Source organism: Microplitis mediator, chromosome 6, assembly GCF_029852145.1.
Source record: "Microplitis mediator isolate UGA2020A chromosome 6, iyMicMedi2.1, whole genome shotgun sequence".
Lineage (NCBI taxonomy): Eukaryota > Metazoa > Arthropoda > Insecta > Hymenoptera > Braconidae > Microplitis > Microplitis mediator.
Genome location: NC_079974.1, coordinates 1,287,463 through 1,310,471, shown reverse-complemented (window position 1 = coordinate 1,310,471; position 23,009 = coordinate 1,287,463). Strand labels below are relative to the sequence as shown.

The 23,009-nt window shown below is 33.9% G+C and overlaps 1 protein-coding gene across 1 annotated transcript; it reads right to left on the bottom strand.

Moving 5' to 3' along the window:
- Positions 1-365: 365 nt before the first annotated feature.
- On the bottom strand, positions 366-23,008 carry LOC130669960 (dynein axonemal heavy chain 10-like). Its single transcript, XM_057473131.1, has 11 exons — positions 22,787-23,008; positions 19,530-20,416; positions 17,187-17,553; positions 13,773-14,026; positions 11,906-12,430; positions 9,966-10,643; positions 8,158-8,440; positions 5,931-6,208; positions 5,589-5,853; positions 2,555-2,763; positions 366-484 (listed from the first exon to the last, which is right to left on the bottom strand). The coding sequence occupies exons 1-11, from the start codon at positions 22,923-22,925 to the stop codon at positions 413-415; spliced, it is 3,957 nt and encodes a 1,318-aa protein (XP_057329114.1). The 5' UTR covers positions 22,926-23,008; the 3' UTR covers positions 366-412.
- Position 23,009: the final 1 nt, after the last annotated feature.

The window sequence follows — 23,009 nt, the reverse complement described above, 5'->3', positions numbered from 1 at the left end:
ACAAGGGACAAGACAAAACGATTTCAGACCAGGGTGAAGTTGGCTGTCCTAGGGCTGACATTACCCGCAGTCTGAAACCGTGTTTCATCTTGGGTTATACACCTTGGGTCATATTTTCCATGACTATCTGCATTGGAACTTACAGTTTCAGAGTCAGCAGCCAGTCAGAAACAAGTTAATCTAACCCTTTCCCGGCATGGAGTTTTGCTGTGAGCTGTGTGGGGATAAAACCAATCACAGTCCTCAGTAAGGCTGTGTGAGTAACGGTTCAATAGTAGTAGCGCATGCATGTGTCCCCTTCTACTATTTTATTCAGCCCCTTCTTTACTAAATAGGCTAGCGCTCTCCCACTTAAAGACGAAGACGTACGGTTCAAGTTAAAAGTAGGGATTCAAGTTCAACCGGGAAAGGGTTAAGACCAATGGCGTGATGAACTATTAGCGTAATCGTAATAAATACGTAGGTAATAAATACTATTTATTATCTACACTTATTTAAAAAAATCTTTCCCTAGCAGACCTGAGTTACCGTAAATTCACGGTATTTTTACCGTAAATCTACCGTAGAATACCGTAAAATTCGAGTGGGTTTACCGTAAATTACGGTAAATCCACCGTAAATTACGGTAAATTCACCGCAAATTAAGGTAAACCCACCGTAAATTACGGTAAACCCACCGTAAATTGCGGTAAATCTACCGTAATTTACGGTAAATCGGTACTTTACGGTGGATTACCGTAAATTACGGCGGGTATACCGTAAATTTACCGTCGAATACGATAAATCTACCGTAAAAAAATTCGGGTGGATTACCAAATTACCGTAATTTACGGTGTGTTTACCGCATTTTACGGTAAATCCACCGTAAATTACGGAAAATCCACCGTAAATTGCGGTAAATCTACCGTAATTTACGGTAAGACGGTACTTTACGGTGGATTACCGTAAATTACGGCGGGTATACTGTAAATTTACCGTCGAATACGATAAATCTACCGTAAAAAAATTCGGGTGGATTACCGAATTACCGTAATTTACGGTGGATTACCGTATTTCCGTATTTTACGGTAAATCCACCGTAAATTACGGTAAATCCACCGTAAATTACGGAAAATCGGTATTCTGCGGTGGATTACCGTAATTTACGGTGGGTTTACCGTAATTTAGGTCCGATAGGGTTATCACAGAGTCAGAACTGTCATTTACATAAATAAAATAAGCGGAGTAGGGTTCAAAGAACTCTCCCCGTTGACGTGTAATATCTATACATAGATAGGGGCCGAACCAACACCCACTACCCATGTTAGTCCAGCCCCGTAGGATTCCAAGCATTCGGTTTCCCTTATGCCGGTTTGGCCTCTAGCACCAATTCCATGTAGTCGACATACCACTTGGCAAAAAGGGGGCGTAGTTTCTTCCCCTGCCTTCTTGAGAAGACGCCCAGTATGGCAAATACCAGAATTGGAATTTCGAATGCCTTCAGTCAGCGGACAGAAACATTATTTGTTTCTTCCCAAGAGACAAAGCAAATGATGTTTCTGTCCACTGACTGGACATTCGCAACTTACGCGTTTGCTAATATTTATTCGCGGCATTGGACTGAAGTTAGCTCGTTTTGACTGGCTGTAGAGACACCGAAATGCAAAGTTTCGATGCTGACATCACAAGAAATGTAATTAAATGTTGAAACCTCAATGAAAAGGTTATAAACAGCTTCGTAGTCTAATACATCTTCGTATACTTGAATTATATCTTCATTAAAAACGTTTCTAAAATCGCCAAACAGTAATGGGTCTCTAAGAGAATTTTCAACAATATCCGGATTCTCACTCCATACTGATTTTATTTTCAACTCCAAATGTTTTTGCACGAGACTTTGATCCTATTCATAGTAAAATAAATTCCTCTTAGTTATTGCTCACAACATAACTAAACCTTCGTACCTCTTCAGTAATTAACCGATCGCAAAAAACTCGAGTTATTTCATTTCTCCATAGTCTTACGAATTGTGGAACTGTTGAAAAACAATTGGGTGTACTTTGGAGAAGTCCCACGCATATTTTGGACAAATCTCTCATGTTGAAGATGTAATGAAATTTCAATGGAATTGGTGGCAATTTTAATCTGACAATCTATTTTTAAATTTGTAAAATTATTGCCGTAGTAAATGATAAATAATAATAATAAATGAAATCCCTAACGGACCCAAATTACGGTGGGTTTACCGTAATCTACGGTGGGTTGACCTAATTTACGGTTTGTTTACCGTAATTTACGGTAATCTACCGTAAAATACGGCAATCCGCCGCAAATTACGGTAATTCGGTAATCCACCCGAATTTTTACGGTAAATTTACGGTAAAAATACCGTAGTTGACGGTAAACCCACCGTAATTTACCCATTTAACGTAAGTATACCTATCTTACCGTAAATTACGGCAAATCTGCCCAAAATTTACGGTAATTTACCTATTCTACGGTATATTTACGGCGAAAATACCGTAAATTTACGGTATATCAGGTCTGCTAGGGATAGTATTTTAATAATATGTACTTTATATAATTCTACAATTATTTCGATGAGAAGATTTGTAATGGCTTGAATTTTTTCCGAAAATATTGCTAGATGTCCGGCTAAAATACTTGTATAGATATAATTTAAGTTTGTATCGTTCGGGCATGAAATACTATAAATAGAAAGTAGAGAAAGAAATCGAAGATCAACAGCATTTTTTCCTCTTGCTTCCATCGCTGATAAAAACCCTAGCAAAAAATAAAAATACAAACAATTTATTAATTTTGTTTAGCAATCAGTCAACAACAAAATAAATAATTTCTACCTCAATTGATTAAGAATTATTTTAAGCGTTTCCCCCACCAATCGCTCTATTTCAATTTTATGACCAATCTGTATACTATAAGATTACTAAAGTATCTATGGATTTTGATTAATTGACATTGTCAGACGCAAAAAATTTTATTTAAACGAGTTCACTACAAAATACGAATTTATCTTTTCCCAAAAAAGAACATTGGTAATCTTCCCGACTAGAATTTTTCATAAGGGCCTGACGAGGTCCTTATCAGGTTAACCTTATTTCAAATAAGGTCCCGATCAGGGTATCCTGACGATCCTGATATGGATGTAACGCTTAAGACCAATGAGGTCCTTATCGGGATTGCCTTATCAGGACCTTACCAGGATATCCTCATCACGTCCTGATTAGGATTGCCTCATCAGGTCCTTACCAGGATATCCTCATCAAATCCTTATCAGGATTACCTTATTCGTAATTATTTGTAAAAAAAATATTAAATTGCAAAAAAAAAGAGAATTTTAATTCGATCGAGAATGTTATCTATTGTATTGAGAGCATTGATTAGAGGAAGTAAACATATTTTTTATTGATGGAAAAATCCCGATAACTGCTGGGCTCGAACCTGCGTCCTTTCGATTCAAAGTCCTCGATGCTATCCACTGGGCTGACATACGCAAGTGATCTTGAAAGTGCGAATATAATAGTCATTATGATGTCAAAAAATAACTGATGAAGAAGTAAAAAATCTGTGCTACAATGATTGACGTGATTTTTATATAATATTCTTTTGTACTTTTTTAAATTTTTAGCCTGTAAATGAAGTATTTAAAGGGATGGGATAATTTTTTTTGAATAAGGATATCCAGATAAGGTCCTGATCAGGAACTCGTCAGGTTGACCCGACGGCAAATGACTTTTTTTTAAATAGGGATATCCTGACGAGGTCCTGATCAGGAACTTGTCAGGTTGACCCGATGGCAAATAACTTTTTTTTTTAATAGGGATATCCTGACGAGGTCCTGATCAGGAACTTGTCAGGTTTGCCCTAATAAGGCAAACCTTATATTAACCTGATAAGGTCCTTATGGTACTTCAGGCAAATCAGGAAGAAATTCTAGTCGGGTTATAGCGAGGTTAAGGCACGCAACTAGACCATGTACGATAGCGGGGGCACCCCGATTCTGAGAACTTCTTCAACTTATTGCTATAAAAATTTAAAATTGTCAACCAAAGGGAAGTTAGTGGTTTTAGTCCGATTTTCAAAAATCGAGTTTTCATCAGATGATGTCGAAGTTCTGAGGTCCTAGGAAAGCTATTCTGACTATTTTTAGATGGACGTTTGTCCGTCCGTCTGTGAGCTCACACACTAGTGTGTGAAAACTAATTGCTGTCGCACGATATTTTTGGAACGAACCAACTGACTTAAACGTTTGTTGCGGCAATCGAAAGGGCTCATGGGTCCCAAGTGGGTGCACTTAAAAATTTCTAATCGGGATCAAGACTTAGAAGATGAGATTTTGAAGTCGATCGGCTTAGTAATGTCCAAGTTTGGAAAATGAAAGTCAAAATTTTTTTTTTTTAGATTTTTGTTGCATAGCTCATAAACCGCTCGATCGATTTGCCTCAGAATTATATAAATAAAGCTAAGTCTCAAAAGTTCCTGTCGATTGCCGCCGATCGCATGCAAATCGCTCAATTAGTTTCACAGATATCGTCGGACAAAAATTACTTTATTCAGCGTGATAGGGGAGGGTGGGGCAGAGCGGCCCCCCTGAAATTTTGACAAAAAAAAAAGTTTTTTTTTTTCGACTAATTACTATAAATCCGATATGTTTGCACATTTTTACCCCTACGCATGACATTTGGGGCAAAATGGACAAGCCCAAAATTTTGAAAAAGTGATTTTTTCATATTTTTATCGTCGAATTAAAAAAAAATTATTATAATTCCACATTTCTAGCCCTACGCATAACACCTGGGGCAAAATGGACCAGCCGAAACTTCCGAAAAAATTATTTTTTCATATTTTTCGGCCGTTTCTCTATGTAAGAGGCAAATTTGGTCACTAAAAATTTATAAAAATTAAATTTTTTTTTTAGTTGATAAATTTTTGAAATAAAGTAAAATTATAGAATTGATTTTTTTTCTTATTAAATAACAATTAGTAATTAAGGTAATCGAGAGTAAATGATTTTTTACGCTTTAAAAAATTTTTTTCGAGTAATATAAAACCAAAAATAGTTGTCAAGAGAAAGAAATACATTTTTAATGATGAAAACAATTTAAAAAAAAAAAAAACGAAAAAAAAAAATTTTTTTATCACTTTTTGAAGGGGGGCCGCTCTGCCCCACAAAAAAAAAAAAAATTTTTCAGAATTTTGGCAAAATGTCCATAAATTTGTTCGAAATAGGACAAAAGTAAAGTCATCTTATGGTTGAAAGCCACAAAAAATAATAATTGGCTTAGGGGGGCCGCTCTGCCCCACCCTCCCCTATATTTTTTTGTGGTCCAATCGTTTTTTGAGAAGGAAGAGCTCCAAATTTTACGGATAATGTATCGTATCGATCTTACTAGTTTATGAAACAAATCAGTCATTACTGAATTGTTTTCAATTTAGTAGGAGAGAGGATCAAACAGGGGAGAAAAACTTTTGACAGTTCTCAAAAATAGAGTGTACTGACTGAAATATGGAACATTTTTATCGTACCCACGTTTTTTTTTTTTAATAAAATGAAGTAAAAATTAACGAATTAATCATCAAAAACTTACAAATATCTTTAATTTGTTTCCAGTTAAAATCTTTGTGACGATCATAAAAACCACCATATTCTAGAAGAAGTTTGAGTAGTGCAATTGGCTGTTGAGTTCCATACATATCACACAATGGCAAACTTATATCATCAATAAAAACTAAAAGTGTTCTTCCTAATGGCGGACTATATAAATCTCGTGTCCGCTTTTCTACACGAGACTCAATATTTTTTTGAACATCCATCGATGTTGTTCTCAGTGAAAAATTTATTTTCAATGGAGCCTATTGAAAATTCAAACTAATAGATCAGTTGGGTAAATTTAGTAGTGAAAAAAAAATATTAGTAATTAATGAGTTACAAATTTTTCCGAATCAACGGATCTCAAAAAGTCTTCGACAATTGCAGTTTTCGAAGTTCCAGTTTCACCAACCAACAAAACAGGCTGTTTTAAATTATTCATTAATCTTATGAACCAGGTTGCGCGTAACGTGTCAGTTGTAGGAACAAAAATTTCATCAAAATTTTTATTTCTATCATGAATGTATTGAGGAATAAGTGATTTCCAAAATCTCCACACTCTATTTTCTACGTCTAAAACGTAGTCGTATAACAATAGACATGTTATAGGAATATGATCTAAAAAAATAAAAACATCTTTCAGAGAAATCTAGCCTTACTCTAGTAGCACAGTCTTGAGCAAGTTCCTCGACAAATGTCCTTCAGCAAGTTTCTTACGGAAGATTTAAACAAGACTTAAAGAAGGTGTGTTTTGTAAGTACACTTGCTGCAGATTTCATCATGTCTTGCTTAAGATTCTTCTTAAAGACTCACGGAAATCTGTAGAAACAGTCTGCAGCAATTCTTAAGCAATATACGTACTATAAAACGAGGCTAGGTCAGAGCTGCTGCAGGATTGCTTAAGATATCGGGTTTCTTTTTCTCCGAGTCGTTCCAACCACAAAAGCAATACCTGTAGCAAGTAGCCCAGTGGCTCCCGTTTGAATTTAAAGTACTACATGGAAAGAAAATTATGGCAGCGGTTCCCATAATTTTGTAAAATGTTTTCCTATACCATCATAGGAATTACGACCATAAAATATGGGAGCGGTTCCTATAATTATAGGAATGTTTCCCATAATTATAGGAATAGTTCCTATAATTATAGGAATTTTTCCCATAATTATAGGAATAGTTCCTATAATTATGGGAATGATACCCATAACACTATAGGAATGATTCCTATAATTATAGGAATGGTTCCTATAATTTATAGGAATACTTTCTATAATATTATAGGAACCATTCCCATAATATTATGGGAATGGTTCCTATAATAGTATAGGAACTATTCCCATAATATTATGGGAATGATTCCCATAATGCAATTGGAATGGTTCGTATACCATTATGGGAATCATTCCCATAATATTATGGGAATAGTTCCCATACTATTATAGGAACCATTCCTATAATATTATGGGAATGGTTCCCATATTATCATGAAAAAATTATTTTAAAGAAGTGTGGTAATCACTTCTACGATACACAGAAATATCATTAAACATAAAAACAAAAATTCAAACATTGAAAAAAAAAAATCGTATTTGGCAAAAAAACATTAAAATTTTTAACAAGAATTTTTTGTCAGCACAAAACATTCAAGAAAATTCAAATTTTGGGAAATTTCTACACTAGTGTGCAAAAAAATAATTTTATGATATTATAGGGATGGTTCCCATAACATTATGGGAATGGTTCCCATAATATTATAGGAATAGTTCCTATACCAATATGGGAACCATTCCCATAATAGTATGGGAATGATTCCCATACCATTATGGGAATGGTTCCTATAATGATATGGGAACCATTCCCATAATATTATGGGAACTATTCTCATACTATTATGGGAACCATTCCCATAATGCATAGCAAAACTTCCCATAATTTTCTTTCCGTGTACAAATTAATAATGTTATCGCTCGATAAAACTATATCGAACATTACGTGAGTGCTCCTGAATTTACTGTACTAATGCTGAATAGCCGGCTCATGAACACGGAAAGATTGGAACCCGACTGGTTACTGCTCTGCACCCGACTCAGTCCGGTGCTGGAAGAAAATGCTCGATCGTGGTGCAGCATCACACTAATTACTGTCTGGAACTTGATTGAGGAATGTGCGCATACGACTCAGTCAGGTTCCGCACATTAATCAGTGTGATGCTGCACCACCATCGAGCATTTTCTTCCAGCACCGGACTGAGTCGGGTGCGGAACAGTAACCAGTCGGGTTCCAATCTTTCCGTGAAGAAACGAAGCAGGTCACCGTGTTCAGGTATCTTAAACAATTCTGCAGCATGTCTGAGCTAATGCATCTTGAACAAATATCTTGTCTTAAGCAAGTATCGCTACAGATTTACTTAACGTATTTTATAGAAGTGTCTTATTGGCTTAGACTTGTGCAAGATTGATGTTGCAGACTTGTTAAAGACTGAAGATACAGATTTACGTAAGAGTTCCTTAAGAATGCTATTAGAGTATGTAGAATAGTTCGATATATTAGTCGATCACTGATTCTTTTACATATGGTAGCCAATTTTTCTGGAGTGTCTTCAATCATCATTAACCCCGATGTTTTCTTTATGTAATCATCGAATTTATACTGAGCTTCTGCAACAAGAGCAGCACCCAAAGAACAATAGCATGATTGAATGAACACTGCTTCTAATAAATCATTTTTATCTCCAGCTTTATGAATACAGAGTTTCTCGTCATTTGCTGATACTCTATCATATTTCTCCAATATCAAATCTCCTTTATGACAAGATGGATAAAGACTATCTATCATTTTACACAATTGAGAAACCTTTAAAAATTTTTAAATAAATTAATTTTGATTTTAATAAGAAAAAATAGATCAAATAGTATATTATACATCTTGTGGAATGAGTACTATACTCGAGTGTGGGATTGGTGGCGCAAGCGAATCAAGTGTTGCCAACACTAAAGAGTATAATACTCGATGTCACTAAATGTATATGTCGTAGATACATTGTGAAATTAGACATTTCATGAACGGTCTAGACATTTTGTGAACTGCAGACAAATCGTGAAACGGTTATTTCGTTACACGAAGTGTCTAAAATTTTTAGGCATTTCATAAAGTGCACCAGGGCCCAGGGCCTGATATAGACAGATCGTGTAATGTTGTAGAATTACATGAAATGTCTAAGTTATTTAGACAGTTCGTGAAATGTTTAATCGTGGTATTGCTGATTGTGTAATGTCTAATAGTAATAGATGTGAATGCGAATTAAACATACTCTTATACACTATCGCATTGAGTACCATGAGTATGGCGTGTAGCACCATACTTATGGCGTTATACGCTATACGTTTATAAGAGTATGGTGATAAACGCGATACATTTCAAACCGTGTAGTGAGCTAGCATGACATCTATTGTTACATAACACGTTTGTTTTTTTACAAGCACAGCTTTTAGTTGTGCATATTGAACGTCCAAAAAACTCTACACGCGTGAGCATTGAAAGTATCCCTGTCCACCGCTGCAGTTTTAAACAGCTTACCTCAAAGATAACGAATTCATGCCGATTTCATCCCATAAAAGAAACTGAGAGCCAGCCAAATCAAGATCTTCCGGCCTAAACCACTCGTTCATGACACCGGCTTTTACAGCTCCTCGGTTCACGTCTTCTTTTTGATCCGTGATGAAATATAATGTATTTTTGGGATCACTAGGCCCACGATTAACCTTTGGCACAGAGTTGTTGAGCGTGAAATATGACTTGTTAGAAAATATTTATGTAATTTATAAGTATTAAGCAATCAGCAATACCGCCATTAGACATTTCATGTAATTCTACTGTCGAAGGCCTTGTTGCATTTCATGAAATGCCTAAAAATTTTAGACAGTTCGTGTAACGAAATGACCGCTACACGATCTGTCTGCAGTTCATGAAATGTCTAATTTCACGATCTGCTACGACATATACAACAGCTTACGTAATAAAAACACGCAGAAGAACGCCGTTAAATGTCTAAAGCCAGCGCCATGAAACTAAAGTTTTGAAATAAATTTCTTTCATTATTATTAAAACTTATTTAAGAGGCAGCTAAATTCCAATTGAAGTCATAACAGAGGGGTATAATAGATTCGTTAGCAGCTTGGATCATTGAGTAGAGATATACTCCACCCATTTAACGATAATTTCATGATTTATATATAAAAAGTAGTGATTTAATATATATTAAATGACACTTCCGAACAATGAGATAGAATTGTATTTTAATATAAAATTTTAAGAAGCTGACTTTAACCAGTTAACGGCGTATTCTTCGGGCATGAGGAAGAAAAAATAATATATTAACCAAGTTTAATGCGCTTTGATGAATTATCATTTGCAAAGGGTTAACTTGTTGTGAGCCTAACATTCCATCAATAATCAGCTTAACAGCTCCAGGAATGTATTTTTCATACAATATTTTCAAATGTTCTTGTTCAGATTCACATCGACTCTTAATCCATTTATCAACATACGGCTTGTATCCTAAATTTTCTGGATCAACGTAAACCATTCCAACACGTGACACTGAAGCTGGTGATGCGTATTGTAAATTGCCAACTTCAAAAATTAAACTGCAGTTATCCTGTAACTTTATTCTTTCTTGATTTGAAACCGTCAAAGTTTTATTGTCATCCATTACTGAATTGATATTTTCTATCCACGAAGAATCAACATCACCGTCAAAAAGTATACATGTTTTTTCATTTTGTAATGAAGAATCAGAAGGATCATTGATTTTACGGAAAATGTTGCTTAAAAGTCCGTCATTCCATTCGCGAGTAAGGGGATTCAGAGCTCCATAAAGTTCAGACACAGTGTATGCTTTAGCATTCAGAACATACCATTTTATTGGGTTATTCAAACTTTTCTGTGCTTCCCACAATGTCTTTATAATTACGGATTTTCCTCCTCCAGTAGGACCCACAATCATTATTGCATGTTTTGTCATCATTAAATTATACAGTTGTAAAACTTTATTTACCTGTACACGGAAAGAAAACTATGGAAACTGTTCCCATAATTTTGTGAAATTTTTTCCTATATCATCATAGGAATTACAACCATAAATTATGGGAGCAGTTCCTATAATTATATGAATGTTTCCCATAATTATAGGAATAGTTCCTATAATTATGGGAATGATACCCATAACGTTATGGGAACGGTTCCTCTAATTATAGGAATGGTTCCTATAATTTATAGGAATACTTTCTATAATATTATGGGAATCATTCCTATAATATATAGGAACTATTCCTATAAATTATAGGAATTATTCCCATAAATTATAGGAACCATTCCCATAACATTATAGGAATTATTCCGATAAATTATAGGAACCATTCCCATAACATTATAGGAACTATTCCTATACCATTATGGGAACTATTCTTATAATATTATAGAAATAGTTCCCATAATGGTATAGGAATAGTTCCTATACCATTATGGGAATCATTCCCATAATATTATGGGAATAGTTCCCATAATATTATGGGAATAGTTCCCATACCATTATAGGAACCATTCCTATAAAATTATGGGAATGGTTCCAATACCATTATGGGAATCATTCCCATAATATTATGGGAATAGTTCCCATAATATTATGGGAATCGTTCCCATACCATTATAGGAACCATTCCTATAATATTATGGGAATGGTTCCCATACTATCATGAAAAAATTAATTTAAAGAAAAGTATGGCAATCACTTTTACAATACACAGAAATTTGATTAAGTATAGAAACAAAAATTCAAACATTGAAAAAAAATCCATATTTGACAAAAATATTAAAATTTTTTAACAAAAAAATTTTTTTAACTAATTTAGCGTCGAAGAAGCTTCATTTAGATCTCTCCATATTATTCGGGAAATTTCTACACTGTTGTGCAAAAAAAAAATTTTTAAGATAGTATTGGAGTGTTTCCCATAACATAATGGGAATAGTTCCCATAATATTATAGAAATAGTTCCCACACCATTATGGGAATAGTTCCCATAATATTATGGGAATGGTTCCCATAATGGTATGGGAACTATTCTCATACTATTATGGGAACTATTTCCATAAATTATAGGAACAATCCCTATAATAGTATAGGTACTATTCCCATACCATTATGGGAACCATTCCCATAATGCATAGCAAAACTTCCCATAGTTTTCTTTCCGTGTAAGAAGACTACTGTTTATTCATCGCATTTATTCTTCAACTCGTTTTCATATTTAGATAACTAACCTGCTCAGGTAAAATAATGAATCCATGATTCGCCAAGACATTTTCCACAGACTTCTTAAGCAATGGATCCTCTATTTTACAACAATCCAATCCGGAAAAAAGATCTTTCAAAAGACCAAGAAAAATGGGAACATCGTCGGTAATAAATTTAGGAAGATTCATATCTTTCAAAGCTTGCAGCAATATTACATTTTCTGGTAACTCTGATATTTTTTTCAAATGTCTGGCCATATTCAAAACCGAAATGAGAGCTCTCAGTCCAAAATCATAATGTGATTGTTTACTCAATTGATCTTTTGCGAGACTGTATAACACAGTCATTTTTTTTGCAAGGATTTTTGCAGTTAAAAAGCCAGCACTGAAGAGTTTAATTTGACAAATCAGTTCGTTGTCGGGTATAATCACAACTATAGGCCTGAAATATACTTTCAATGATTCTGGAAGCCTCGTCCGATAATCGTCACTTGTAGTCATAGTAATGAATACTCCAAATTTTGAATCTAATCCAATATCTTGAGTTCCGAACTTGAAAAATTAAAATAAACTTAAAAATATGTTAACTCAACCCTTTAGCGTTCGACCTTGAAAATCTAGTCCATATTCATACGGGTGGTCGAGAAACTGAAAGCTGGTAACGCCCACAGCGAGGGCGTATTGCAGGAAAGAAAATGTCTCTGAATATTCAAGATGGCCGTGTAAGCAATCCTAACTACGACGTTGTTACTGGTAGACAAAGTAGGGTTAAAATGAGAGGAAAGGGATACACAGTAACCTACTACTCTCACGTTGCACGCATGCGAATCTACAACGCTTTTTGATTTGCGCTCTCCCCACTCGACACACCCGAAACGTTTCAAGACTCAAACGCCTACTCTCTAAAAATGAATTAGTGAAATTCTCGCGAATCAGTGGATAGTCACTATTTCTACAGCTATAAGTATACCACTAATTCAACCAGAGGTATACTTATAGCTGGTTCCCAGTTGTTCAGTCACGAGCTTAATCATTTTGAAAAGCTTCGTGTACTTTCGCTACGTACGGGAGCAGCCGAACTCGCTACTGACTTGAATGTCAGAATAGTGCCGGGTCACTCGCTATCTGGGCCCGACACCTGCAATTTCTTGCCCATGACCGTGTCAAAATGGCATGAGAACCCGCTACCAGCTGGCCAATGGAATAATTCGTCTCATATCAGCGTGCTCGGCAGCCAATAAGGAAATTGGTTGTTAATTACTTCCGGTTGGCGCGCATTTAATCCAATGGGAAAATTCGTCTTATGCAGCAATGCTGCCACGTCAGCACCGAGTGAAAACGCCGGCTCAACACCAGCAAGCCAGGATCGACTTTGTAGTTCGATCAGTACAAAGACAGTAATCCATCTAACCGCTTCGCTCAATCTAATCTACCTCTAGTGTGATATAATTCTGAACCACTCCGCTAAATCTCCGCTTAAGTATTCTCAATAATTAGCTAGTATATCAAGGCTACTAATTATTGAGTATATGTTGAATTGTTGCTCACGTGTTATTAATTATAAATTAATTATCGCTTCATTAACCGCTACCGACCACGTGTCGAATTTATACGCGCATTCTTTTACAGTCGCATTCGCTATCGTGTATCTTGCAGTTGCATTCGCTATTTTTCTCACAGTTATTCAGTGTACATATTGTTAAATAAAGATCTGATTTATCATCTGTAATTTTTGTGTTAATTGTTAGTTATTGAATTAACCACACCTACACCAGAATCCCACAGAGCATTCGCTCATTTTACACCAGTAAATATTCACTAATTTGAAGAGAATTTCACTGATTCATTTTTAGAGAGTAAGGGTTAAACTATAATATATTTTTTGTCGTTTTACCATAAATCTCGTTGCTTTTTGTTGTAGCGCTGAACGTATTGTTTGAAAATGACTCGAAATAATAGAGAGAACAGATTCATCAATATTATTAAATGCATCAAAACAACCCCATGCGCCACATTGTATTAATCCTCCTAAAATTTTTCCAATAGAAACGTGATCCAGCCCTTCACTGCAATTGGTGACAATGCATAGTAGACCAAATGTTTTAGCTAAATTTTTTACTGTTTCAGTTTTTCCTGTACCAGCTGGACCTAAAATAGACATTTATGTCACTCGGCCGCAAATGGGCGATTTACTGACAGTCGCGACGTTGCGACATGGACCTAAGGTTCGTAAAAAAGCCTCATAAACCTCAGGCGAATGTTGTAAAATCGTGACTGTTGGAATCACCACTTGACGGACAAATTGATTTTAATAATAAATAAATGGGAAGTTGCAATGTATAGCCGTTTTGGCCCTGTACACATTTGCCTTTTATATCGCAAACTGCTTAGTTTTCCTTCTGCCTTAATTGTGCGGCTGAAGCGAAAGCTCTAGTGATCGCTAAAATTCCCATTTTACCGATCACTAGATCCTCATGCCACGCCTAACACTCACACGGAAAAAACAGTTCTGTAAAAATGACAAAAAAAGTCTGTAAAATTGACAGAAGTATTTATGTAATAAATACAGAGCAAGTTATGTAAATATAGCATCTGAGAAGAGTATAATTTAGGTAGGGCAATTTGTTATAAAAAAAAGTATATTTTCAAATAATGAACAAATTTTTATTATATTCTTTGGAACAATTAAATCAACTCTTAGAAAATATTACTTTTTTAACATATGAAAAATTAATCTTGTTAATTACAGGGCATGTCTAGTCGCGACAACCATTGATCAATTTTTTTAATAAGTAAACATTGCACAACTTTTGGTAGATCGTCAACATATTTAATTAAATTTAATTTATCACTAAGAATAACTTTATAAGCGCTCCGACTAGAAATTACTGTGGGGATGCCCACTGTATGTATCTGGCCCCAATTGGGGCCTAATGGGGAATTCCTAAGAGGAAAATCCCCATGAGGGCCCAATCAGAACCCAATCGGGAAATCCCAAACAAAAATAAAATAATTTATGGTCAATATTTCCAGATTGGGGCCTGAGTGGGACCTAAGTGGGAAACCCAACGTGTAAATAAAAAAATTATTGTAATTTTTCTCAATTGGGTTGTGTGTGGGACCCAAGTGGGAAATCCCAACGTAAAATTTAAAAAAACATTGTCATTTTTCCCCATTGGGCCCTGTGTGGGGCCTGAGTGGGAAATCCCGACGTTAAAATAAAAAAAATTTTTTCACCTTTTTTAGGGGGTATCTCATTTTGGCCACTTAAAATAAAAATATTTTTTTTAACGGCAGCTGAAAACTCTTCTATACACTTCGAATACCATTTTTTGGTTTTTTCGTCTGTTATTCTTTGGTATCATAATAAATATACTATTTACACTCGCGCGATCACATACGTGGGTCAACGCAGGGGATAACATCAAAGACTTTGAATCGGAAGGATGCAGGTTCGAGCCCAACAGTCGCCGGAATTTTTTCATTAATTTAAATCATGTACACTTCTTCTAAATAATGCTCCTAGTACATTAAATTACAATTTGGATTTAATTACAATTATCTTTCTTTTTTTGCATTTTAATACTTTTTCTAACAAGGATGCCCTAGTAGGATCTCTTGGGAATTTCCCTACTGGGGCCCAGCTGGGATTTCCCCATTGGGGCCCAATAGGTCTTTGCGTGACATCCCTATGTACGGCCCCAATTGGGAATCCCAACGGGGGCCCAAGTGGTTGCACCTAAAAATTTCTAGTCGGGCGTGGTAGTGTTTATCAAAGCTAATGATTTGTAGTGGGTACATAACGAAAAATAATTTATCACCTACAAGGTAAATACCAGAAATCTTGCCAAAAGAAGGTCCATCATCTTCATCAATATGTGTCACAAATACAGTATCATACAGTAATTTCTTTTTGTACATAATTACACATTTGAATGATTTAATATTTTTTCTTAAAATATTTGGGAAGTATGATAATTCTCGATCAGATAAAACTTGAGTTGGTCCGTAGACAACATTTTTAACCATTTCTTTGGAACAGTATGTTGAATAGCACAGTTGCAGTTGGTTTCGAATTAACATAGTTTTTAATAAATTTTTTTTACAACTAGTGGTAGTCGCTTGTATTCTTAACTCTCTATTTTTAGACTCATACCTCATCGAGCTATTATAAATGAACGGCCCATTTTGTAGTAAGAGTCTAGGATAATGGATCATATTATGGAATTTTGGTTTTAAATTACCAAAAAGTTCCAAGTACAATAAGTGATGCTCGGCAATTAAATTTTCTAATACTGTTGAATAACTTGGTAATAATCTCGGCGACGTTATTAAGTCGATTATTTCACGTAACTTTAGGTAAAGTTTCCACGGTTTGTGAAAAATTTTTGAATTTTCCAAAAAATTTTTTAAAATATCTAAAATTTTTTTCAAAAATTTGTTCAAAAACTTAAAACTGAAGTAAAATATTCTGAAATATTCAAAATTTTTTTTAAAAAACAAACTTCAAAATTACAAAATTATTTTGCAACGTTAACACCATACTCATGTAGATTTTACATGAACTATAAGTAAATATTACATAAAGTAATAATGTATAATCTACAGAAAAAATATGTAATTTTTGCAGAATATTATCTGCTAGTATTACATTATGTTATTTATAAAAATAAAATTTATGAATTTGTAAAAGTAACATATTTTATCTGTAAATGTTACAAATAATATCATCAGTAAATTTTACAGATTTTTTTCTCTAACTTTTACAGAACTGTTTTTTCCGTGCACAGACCTCCGTTCAAGCCTGACACGTGGCTAAGCGGTCACCCAGCCAAGTAGCAAGATTTTAATATTTCTTGTTACTATATTGCTCCGAAACTATTTGCTCAACTATTTGTCCACTATTGCGACTACTTTCATGTTCCACATAGGTCTATCTAAACTGTTTTCCGAGTTAAAATTTTTCAGAAAACAGCTTTGATAGCAAGACTTTCTGGTCGGAAAGTTGGTGTCACTTATTTGTGACCAAGTTGACGACAACTCAACGACAATTTCAGCCTCTGTTATGGTTGACTACAAGGTGCTACTACATTTCCCAGAAAGTTGGCGACAATCTACTACTGCAATCTGTTATCAACCTTCTGAGAAAATTGAAGACAACTTTCTGTCAACTTATGGAAATGCTAATTTTTGCGTACAACTTGGCTACAAGTCACGGCAGTAGGTTGTTACTAGCTTGCTGTCAGTCTGGCTATCAAGGAAAATTAAGGAAACACGATTGTGATCAGATAGTATAATTCACATTTACCTGTCAAAGATAAGCCTAAATGCATTGATAAGGCTTGCGTAATTGTTAAATAAATTCGATCTGTCAAAGAAGTTATAACAAGTCTTCCATTTAAACCCATGTATTCGTAACCGTATTCAAAGCTTCCTATACACTGGTTAATCCAAACATTGTCTAAATTACAAATCCAGTAAAATCTCAATTGACTTTCCCACTTAAATTCTTCAGCGTTAGTTATACAATCTCTTACAAATTCATCGACTACATCGCGAGCATACACGTCAATGGTTATGACAGTATCCAATTTTTTGCGATCATTATTGGTTAGAGACTTTTCACCCATAAGTTTGACTACTCCATTCAGCTGATTGTTGAGTTGTATTAAATACTTAAAGGGAAAAATTAGACTGAAAATTATGTTTCAATTTTTTAAATACAGTCCAGTCGCGTTATAAGTCCGCTGACTTATATTTCTTGGAAGACATTTCCCCTCTATGACTACGAAAATAATCATGTATACACTCACATGCTTGCAAAGTAGGGGAAGTGTTACGGCGTTCAACTGCTGAGCAGAAGTGGGGGTACACGGAAAGAAAATTATGGGAAGTTTTGCTATGCATTATGGGAATGGTTCCCATAATGGTATGGGAATAGTACCTATACTACTATAGGGATGGTTCCCATATATTATGGGAACCATCCCCACACGGAGAAAAAAATATTGTTCTCAGAAGTATACTGTATAGTTACAGTAACAATACGCTATAGTTATCTACTAGATTGTTACTGCAACGATCTACTGTATCGTTCTGACAACAATACGGTGGATAGCTCTGAGATCTATACGGTATCGTTCTGAGCCCTATCTAACGTCACGCACATTGAAAGTTATATGAGATATTTAAAAACCTTTATCATTAATAAATAAATGATAAGCAAATAACTTTGATTAAATAAAATAATTTATAAAACTGATTTATTAGTTAGTTATAATCTAAACAAATTTTAAATATAAATATAAATATATCTTTTAATTTTTTGAATTTATTTATTATTAATTTAATCTTAAATTAAATAATAATTTAGATCTCATTTGTTTATTAATTATTTTCTTCTATTTACGTATCACATTTAAATTATAAAACATCGACTATCTATAATATTTAGATTTTTGGTTATAAATGTATATTTGATTACAAAAAGCATAAAAAAACACTTCTCAAAAAATATATCTACATAGTTATGGAGATTCTACTCTGTTAATTTATTAATTACCCGTGGGTCCATATTTCAACATCACAATTATTCTTTACACTATTTTTTTTATTAAACGTCTGCTAGCAATAATTATACAATATTCAAAAGTTGGCGCGAAAATGGATGTTTAGTTAGGTTAGACGGTGCCGTGTGAGGTGACGACTACGGAAAGTCGTATAGGGCTCACAGCTATCTAATAGATAGTTACTGTAACGATACGGTATTGTTACCATAAGCATACGTATTGTTGTGGTAACGATCTACGAGTTACTATACTTTAGATCGTTCGAGGAGCAATATTTTTTTCTCCGTGCATAATAGTATGAGAATAGTTCCCATACCATTATGGGAATGGTTCCCATACCATTATGGGAATGGTTCCCATTTTGGTATAGGAACTATTCCTATAATATTATGGGAATTTTTCCCATGATGTTATGGGAAACATCCCTATAATATCATAAAATTTTTGTTTTGCACAATTGTGTAGAAATTTCCCAAAATTTGAATTTTCTCGAATGTTTTGTGCTGACAAAAAATTCTTGTTAAAAATTTTAATATTTTTTTGCCAAATACGATTTTTTTTTTTCAATGTTTGAATTTTTATTTTTATGTTTAATAATATTTCTGTATATTGTAGAAGTGATTACCACACTTCTTTAAATTAATTTTTTCATGATAATATAGGAACCATTCCCATAATATTATAGGAATGGTTCCCATAATATTATGGGAATAGTTCCCATAGTATTATAGGAACCATTCCCATAATATTATAGAAAGTATTCCTATAAATTATAGGAACCATTCCTATAATTATAGGAACCATTCCTATAATTATAGGAACCATTCCTATAGTGTTATGGATATCATTCCCATAATTATAGGAACTATTCCTATAATTATGGGAAACATTCCTATAATTATAGGAACCGCTCCCATAATTTATGGTCGTAATTCCTATGATGGTATAGGAAATAATTTCACAAAATTATGGGAACCACTGCCATAATTTTCTTTCCGTGTCCAGGAATTCTTAGAACTGTATTCCCCTACACCCCTGTAGGCGGACTTATAACGCGATTAGACTGTAAATAAATAGCTTACCTTTTTCATAGCTCGTTTCTCGCCTTGTTTTATCCTTAGAAAAACATCTTCAATTTCTGCCGTCCACCATATTTGATTAGCTACAAATATTATCATACCTTGAAAAGTAAGCAACCATTCAATACGAGATTTTTCTGATTTTCCATAATCATAAGTCGCTTTTTTCGTTAGATATCGATTAGAATACTTCATTTCCTTTAGTAAAATTACCATCCATTCTTCTACATTTTTAAGAATAATTACGGGATTTTTGAATTCCATTATCTCACTTTCACAAGAAATTATACCAGTACAAATAATTCTTGTAACATCATTTATTTTCTGCTCTTCAAGCTGAAGTTTTTCCAAATTGTCAAATAGTTTTCCGATGTATTTTTGAATTCCAACTGGCCCACGCTGACCCAAAACTCCCAGCAGTTCGTCATCACTTAAAAAATTAAATCTTGGAACAACCATTCGTTTGGTATTGAGATATTCACATAATGATTTCCGACACTTATCAAGGTCAGAAATCAATTTTAGAAATGCTTCTTTACGGCCAGCAATCATACAACAATCGTAAACATTTAATTTTTTTGAAGTATCAAGCATTGTTTGCTTATAAGTGTTATCTATTTCGTCGAATTTTGAGACTTCGTTAGGAAGTTGAGTTCTTATGTCACTGCGAATGAAAATTTCTTCTAAGTACAGCCATTTTTTTTCTAGCTCAGTCCAGACTTCTATCACTTCTAATAGTTTTCGCATAATTACTTCCCATTTTTTGACTTTATTCAAAAATGGTTCAATAAATTTTGAATTTTTCATGGTTTGAAGTTTGATTATGTTGTCTTCAAGAATTTGAATTAAGTCCTCCACTGAACCAAGTATAAAGCCATTTTCCTTTGATCCTGCCCGATGAAAAAAGATTTTATTCAATTGTATAGAATTATATATCAATTTTATATGGACTATATATAATTATATATAGACTATATATAATTGGATAGAAAAAATGGCCCGATCCAATTGTATAGAAAATTGTATACAATTCTATACAAATTGTATACAATTCTATATAATTATATACAATTCTATACAATTCTATATATTGCAATTATATAGAAATGTATATAATCATATAGAATTGTATATAATTATATAGACTTGTATACAATTTGTGTAGAATCGTATACAATTTCTATACAGTTATATACAATTGGATCGGGCCATTTTTTGTATAAAATTTTATACAATTGTATAAAATCTTTTTTCATCGGGTGATAATTCGAAATGGATAAAAAAAACTCAAAAGTTGATAGTATAAAAATGAAGTAGGTTACATTTCAAATATTTTATTGTATTCTGATAGCTTGCACAATAAATGCACAATGAATCTTAATGAAAAATTATAATCTTAAAAAAAAAGTGATATCAAATACAACTTTATACGAAAACAACTTTACAAGCAAGTAAATTTCCATTTTGCCCATTTTCAAACAATTGATAAAATATTAGGAAATAAAATAAAATAAAATAGTAAACTAAATGCGCTTAATGAACTCGATCACAAATACACTTTGTGACAGAAATTTTGTCAAAGGATATATTTTGAACGGCAATTCAAATGCGAAAAATTATATGCGCGATATCCCTTGTAGGAAAAACAATATTGACAACGGGGCCGGTCTTGGCACAATACTGGGCTACTCAGGCTCAGCCTTCAAAGGTTGGTCCAAGATCCGACCAACGTTCAAGTGACGAGCCTCGGTTTGCCAGTCTTGGGCCAAGATTAAGCCACTACTTAACTAACAAGCCTTGGTTTGTCAGTCTTGGGGCAAGGTCCAGCCAATACTCAAGTGACAAGCCCTGGTTTACCAGTCTAAATAACAAATGGTACCTAAAACCTCTGGCTTCTATCAATAGCGTAACAGCCTAGTGGATAAGACACTTGCCTAGCAGCCATGAAGGACCAGGTTCGAGACCCAGCAAAGGCGAAAAAAATGAGTTTCATCAACCTACTCGATTTCTCTATTGTAGAAATATATTTCCATATATATGTTATAATCACGCACATGTCTACTGATATTTTTTTTTTTTTATTTATGTTTAATAAGTACACGGAAAAAAAATTCTAGTTAAATTTACAATGCTAACATCGTAATTTGTTCTATTAATTATTGTATTGGTGGACTAGACTTTTCACATCGTAATTTTTACGATGTAGGGTTGGAAATTTCATTTAAGAAATAATACTTCAAACAAACAATACGAAGTCTTAAGCTCTTTAATATAAATTACGATGTAACATCGTAAAATTTGAAGAGAAATTTTAAATAAAAGATTAAAATAATAATCGTTCGGCAGTTGGATTCGAACCCGAGTCCTTTCGATTGCGAAGTGTCCGACGCCTTGGACCACTCGGCCACTGAAGGGCCTACACTATACGTTGTTTTTAAGATCCATATAAACGACTTGCGGAGGACCCAGTTACTATTTAAAAAGTACAATGTAACATCGTACTTTTTATAGCTTCCATCGTATTATAACAGAGGCAGCACTGTAATATTTATTTTGTTAAAAAGTAAATAGAAATATTAAATGTACGAATAACTATAGTTTTTAAAGTGTAATTTTTATTTATTTTTTTTTACGATGTTAAATTGTAATTTTTGCAGTAATTTTTAATCCTAAAAGTCTTTGTTAAAATTACGATGTTAAATAGTACAAAATATAACCCACATAATAAATTTTGAAATAAAACATTTAAAAATTGACAGTAATAAAAGTCTAGTCCGAGATTACGATGTTAACATCGTAAATTTCGGTAGAATTTTTTTTCCGTGTATAGGTAGTTATTTAGCAACAGCCTTGGCACAATACTGGCTCTCGATATTGGGCCAATACTTAGATGCAGTCTTGGCACAATACCGTCACTCAAGCTTGGCTTGGTGTTATTATTTCGGTGCTTAGACAGACTTGGGAAAAACTTGGATTTCAAGCTTCCCCTAGAGTTAATAAGTCTTGCGCCAAGCCTCGGCCAAGTTTGGGCCTATTGTTTTTTCCTATAAGGGATGATTCCTCGTATTTTTTATGTTCGCATTCTCCGAATTGCTCGCCAAAATTTTCCTATCGCTACCGAAGGGAGAAATCCCAAATAATAAAATTCAATTTCAGCAGCGGACATAACACATGTTTAGTTTAATCTATTCTTGAACATAAAAACAATAAAAACAATAAAAAACAAAACAAGTTAAGCAATTTATCTTTATTTTTTTTACCATTATATCGCTTAGTTACTTCAAATTCCATCGTTTTTAATAAGCCCGCGATTTCTTCAATTTCTTTTTCGATTGCTGATTCCTTTATTGCATTTGTCACAATCGTTTGTGCAACCTCGTGGAACTTGGTTAACTCCATGTCAAACAAATTTTTTAATGTAAACCTATATTTTCAAAGCATTTATTATTTGTAAATTAATAGTTTTTTATAATCAACATTAAC